The 5,604-nt window shown below is 36.2% G+C and overlaps 1 protein-coding gene across 1 annotated transcript in view; it reads right to left on the bottom strand.

Moving 5' to 3' along the window:
• The window catches only part of ulk4 (unc-51 like kinase 4), a 123,752-nt gene that overhangs the window by 103,337 nt on the left and 14,811 nt on the right, over positions 1-5,604 (bottom strand). The window contains exon 17 of the mRNA XM_014003354.1: positions 2,160-2,267. Within this exon, the coding sequence (XP_013858808.1) occupies positions 2,160-2,267 (108 nt within the window). The remainder of the gene's footprint in view (positions 1-2,159; positions 2,268-5,604) is intronic.

Below are 5,604 nucleotides of genomic sequence, written 5' to 3'. Positions count from 1 at the left end.
GTTGATAGATGATCAAATACTTATTTCACACAATAAAATGGAAATTAATTATTTGAGAGTACCTATGATAAAAATTACAGTCATCTACAAGCTTTGCAAGTGGGAAAACCTGAAAAATCAACAGTGTATCAAATACTTGTTCTCCCCACTGTATGTATATATAACCTTCTATATAACCTTCTTCTACCAAGAAGCAGCTCTGTTGTCCTCCATCGACATTTTCAGTTGTAGACTGAGTCATTTCTACCTTCTCCTCTGTCAACGCTCTCTGGTTTCATTTAAACGAGTCGATCGTCAGATACTGTATTGTCTAAGATTAACCTTCAGGGTGGATATAGCTCGCTAGCAGCCTAGCACCGAGGACCTATCCACGTCATAATTTACCCAGAATTCTTTGTGTGTAAATAAAATGGCTCCGTCCGTGTTAGAATATGTTTAAAAATTTACAAAACTAAACAGACTACAGTATTTTTAAGTCTTTATTTTACAGTTATAATAATTTTTTATCAAATAAAGTCTAATGTTACAACTAATTGTTGATCCCTTTAAAGCTGGGAGACGTTCTAACTGAAGGGGCTAAATCCCTTTTGCAAAAGGGGCCAAAATTAACCAAGAGCCAATTATTACTTTCGCAATTGTTTAAACAAGAGCCACCTATGAGCCATTCATGTGTCACATAATCTACAGCTGCTGTAACAGACCCCATAATCCATCCCAGTGCAATACTTATAAGTAGTAAGTTGTACTGCCAAGCAAAAGGCAACACAAATACCCAAAAAATAACTACGAAGGTTTCATACCAAGTATAGAGAAGTACGGGTCACGTTTGGAAGATTAAAAAAATGTGTATAAAACACAAAAACATTCCATGGAGCACTATTAAATCTATTGTTTGAAATAGAAAAGACTGTCGCCACAAGAAGCTCACCAAAAGAGGATCATCCACCAAAACTCAAACTAGGCAAAGAGGTCCGTTGATCAGAGAAGCAGCAAAAGGCTAAAGACAACCCTGATGGAGCTGTCAACTCTTCAACAGAGAGGAGACTATTTGTCCCAAAGATCACTTTAAGCTGCACAGAGCCGGGCTTCATGAAAGTGTGTCCAGAAACAAAACATAGCTTTAAAAGATAAGGCAGCTGTTAGGAGTCTTTTTCCACAGTCGCATAGAAGAAGGTTCTGTGGTCAAATGAGACTAAAACTTATTATTTTTATTATTATTTTTGTCATCAAGAACAATGTAATATCTGCTGTAAATCTATCACCTCTCATCATGGTAAGAACAATATGCCTTACACTGAAGCATGGTGGTGGCAGCATCATGCTGTAGTGTCATTTTCTATTGGCAGCATCTGGAAAACTGGTCAGGATGGATGGATGGATGGATGGATGGATGGATGGATGGATGGATGGATGGATGGATGGATGGATGGATGGATGGATGGATGGATGGAAGGAAGGAAGGAAATATGTTTGGCCGGAGACTTGATGCCATTTTTGTTCTATTTAACTTCAATAATTTGAAGTACTTTTGTAGAAAAAAATACTTATAGTCAAATTTAAAACCAGATAAATTTTATGCTGTAAGGCAACCAAATAAAAATACTAAGATTGTGAATACTTTGCAACACATTGTTTTTCCTTTTATTTTATATAAGAAAATTAAAGATTTAATAAACTAAGATCTTACCCATCAATTTTATGGTGTCACCTCCACACCTTTGCAATTACAAATCAAATTTACTGTTGCAATAACTTTCTAAGCAAGTAATTATAGCATAGAGTACAAAAATATTTACATTTTTCTGTACATCAGCTTGGATGGCATTTCTTTTGAACAGTTCTAACAAATGAATGACATGTTTTCTTTAGAAATATGATTGGATATAAAAAAATCTATTGGAAAACATGAAAGGATGATGTACATTTTGTCTGAAATGATAATGCAATGACACGATTTTCTTTCTAGTTACCCTTAATTTTCTAATTACCCTGATTTGGCTCAGTTTTTATTTAGAGTTATTCATGTGAATTGTGTATTGTTTTTACCTGGTTAGAGATGTGTATAATGACTTACAGTAGTTTCTTTTAGGATGAAAAACCTTAAATAAAATTTAACCATGTCTCTTAAAGCGGACATGCACCATGAGGATATGTAGTACCTGAGATGAAATGAGGTAGAGAAGCTCCCCAAGTGGTGGAAGCACCAACTGCTTCAGTTTATTATTCCTGAGATTTTCCCTCAGCAGGTCCAACAGCAATGAAACAGCCTGAAAATGTAAGAAAAGTTTATTTTTTAAAAAGAAGTCAACTCAACATAAAGATATAATATACAAAAAATAAAAACTAATTTCTATCATTGTATATTGTAGCCCAATTTGTATGCTGTATCTAATAAAATTGGCACATCACTGAAAGTTTGCCAACTTTGTACAACTTTGAGTGTAGCACATTATCTGTTTGCTATATGGTTGCCCAGCTAAATAATAAAATGTTTAAGGCAAAATCATTTGAAACTATTACCCTTTAAAAAGTTAAGTAAGAAGTTGGGACACCAGGGCGTCTCAAGCTGTTCACAGCTGAGCAAAACAACAACACAAAATGTCTTGTTCTAACAGATTAAACAATAAACTTTTATGTGTGTGTGCATGTGTGCGTGTGTTGTGTGTGAATCAGTAAATGAGCATTAAAAACATCTTTACAGTAAAGCAGAGATAAAAAAAAAATCCAAAATAGGCAAATGTTTTTGAATTCTAATTGGTAACCGTGTAAAATCTAAAATGGTTCCAGTAAAGTAGTGACATAGCCAGAAATGATTGCACAACTAAATCAGGTAGGTGGGCCACAAAATTTAAAAGCTTGTTAAGCAGGTCTGGCCAGTTCATTAGGGCAGGTGCACCTAAAAAATCTAATAATTAATTCGCTCTGCAGTCCCTCCTAATAAACAATGTAAATTACTCATTTACTTAGCTTGCAATCGTTTAGTTTTGTGTTTTTCAATTAATTTGATCATTTTGAATGAAGTCAAATGAATGTTTTGTTTTTAGTGATTCGTTGTCAGTTCTTTAAACTTGTTTACTGTTATGGGGCAGTAAAGGTCACTGCCCAACGTTTGTTAGTGGATTTATCATATTATTTGTCACATCTCCCAATGATGGGAACAGGCAGCTCCAACTTGAGTTCCATTGGGACATAAAATATTCCACCCAACAGTAACACACTGTGCTGGTTTTGGTGCATTGATATGACCACTAACACTAGACCACCTGTGAGCTCATCAAATGCAGGAATAGCTGCAGTAAAGCATATTGTGTCCAACAGAGGATATCCTGTTTAAAAATCTATGTAGAGCAGACAGAGCGGACAGAACAGAAGAAGACAGAAAACTGAGGACAGAAGACAAGTAAAAAAGGGACATCTTAACCAACATGATCCTTATTTAAGCAGTTCTAGGGCTTTGGAATGTATATGGCTGTGAGATGTCAGTGGTTACAGCTGCAGTCCTGTCATGTGTTTAAATGCTCCAACAATGCCTGGATTTTTTCAAGTACATCAGTTAAAACATATTTGCCCTTTCTCTAAATCTTTTAAAATTACTCCACAGATCCCCCCCCCCCCMCCCACTATCTTTGTCAATAATCTTGAGTATTTTTTTGCAGATTATCACAAATCAGACTAGACATCCAACCCAGAAAGCTTTGTATCCGTCTGTCTAATTTTACCAGGAAAACAAACAAAAAAAAAAACTCATTTCAGGTGGGTGCTGTAGGTGCCTTCTCTGATTTAATTCAGACTTCTTTCATGAGACACAAGTTTGATTTGTGGGATGGAGAAAAGGTGACAACTTTGTGCACCAATAATAACAAAAATGTATTAAGCAAAAATTAACCTAAGTTTTTTTTTCACAGAAAATATACAGCAAATTATAACATTTGTGTAATTAGAGTCGGGAAATTAATATTTGTCCCTCTTATGGTTATGCTCCGTCCACCAAAACACACTGAAAAAAAACCCTAAGTGGCTCCAGACACAGTATCTGTATAAAACATCAAAATGATATAAAATAGATCTGTAAAGCACAGCTATACTTTAGAGTTGGATCATTCAGCTGGGGTCTATAAAATGGAACTTCAGTGCTTTGGTACAAATTCCTCCTTATTGCAGCTCCACAAGCCCCTCTTTCATACTTTATCTGAAGTGTGCCTCAACAGAGACCACCTCTTTAAATTCAAACTAGGCACTTCACGCATCGCCCTTCTCCAGCTTCCAGAGCGGTCCATTCTAGTTTGATAGAGGGGTTTACAACTATATAGCAACGCAAAAATGGTTTATTTACAAATTAATTAAAATATGTCAACAAGGGAAGACTTGTCCTTCCAGCTTCACATGTTGGAGTCCGAGTCAGACCCAGAGAGGAGAATGAAGATGACCAAACTGTAGTTGGTAAATCCAGACCTTGTCTGTTCAATCGCAAAAACGTTGACGTAATACAGTAGTTCACAAAACATCATAGAAAATAGAGAAAATGAAACAGGTTGAAAAATATGACTCAAACAAAATATAAAAAGGTATCTAAGCAGCACTGGGACAGACTAATTTTAACTTTTCTGCACTCCTAGAGACTCCATATACACAAAATGTTTTGTAATGGTTTAAAACATGGATTTTACATGAGATGTCCCCTTTATGTTGCTTCAGGCCCAGGCCTCCCCTGCAAAATACATCTGATTGTAATGACTTGCCTGGTTAAGTAAGGGTTAATAATTAATAAATATTCTATAATATGATAAATGGTAATTTTTATATAAGAAATTATAAAATACATTAATGCTACAAATGTTACACAAAAGAATGTCAAACTTTCGTTACTTTCTTAAAAAAATGTATTCACAAACACCACCAAGTGTTTTTCTGCAGAAGCTTCTGAATGTGTGTTCCTGAAGACTGCTCTGAGCTTATCGCTGTGCAGTCATGGTTTTAATAGTTAAACTGCAAAGAAAACTTTACAAATGCTGATTAGTAGAGGGAAATTATGTGTGCTGTTGTCCATCATACTGAAACAAGTGAAGGACAAACACACTCAGAAAATCAAGAGAAGGAAATGACAGAATATGTAATAATGGACAGGTATACCATGTTGGGGTGTGTGTGCACATGTGTATGTGTGTATTGGGGGGGTGACTAAAATATACAGCAGTTACTATGGTAACTAAACCCAGCCCTTACACACCAATCAGCAGGATTGCAGCAGTGGAACCCCTGCTGAGACAACACACAACACAAAGAGAAAAATGTGGTGTTTAATGCACAAGAGAGAAAGTGTGTGTGCTCTTTTATTGGTCATCTGTTAGCAACACTACAATATAAGGATACACACCAACACAGGCCGTTTATAAGCCACAAACACACACACACACACACACACACACACACACGAAGAGGGACAAAATAGCCTTGACGGAGAAATTCATACACACAACCCCTGCTGAGAGCTCACACAAACACAGTTCAAAACAGCCCATGCACACATAAAAGACACACACACACACACACACACACACACACACACACACACAGGAAGTTGAGTCACATGCGCATAAAAAGGGG

Source organism: Austrofundulus limnaeus, unplaced genomic scaffold, assembly GCF_001266775.1.
Source record: "Austrofundulus limnaeus strain Quisiro unplaced genomic scaffold, Austrofundulus_limnaeus-1.0 Scaffold18, whole genome shotgun sequence".
Lineage (NCBI taxonomy): Eukaryota > Metazoa > Chordata > Actinopteri > Cyprinodontiformes > Rivulidae > Austrofundulus > Austrofundulus limnaeus.
The sequence above is the reverse complement of the archived record's forward strand: the minus strand, read 5'-3'. Positions and strand labels throughout refer to the sequence as shown.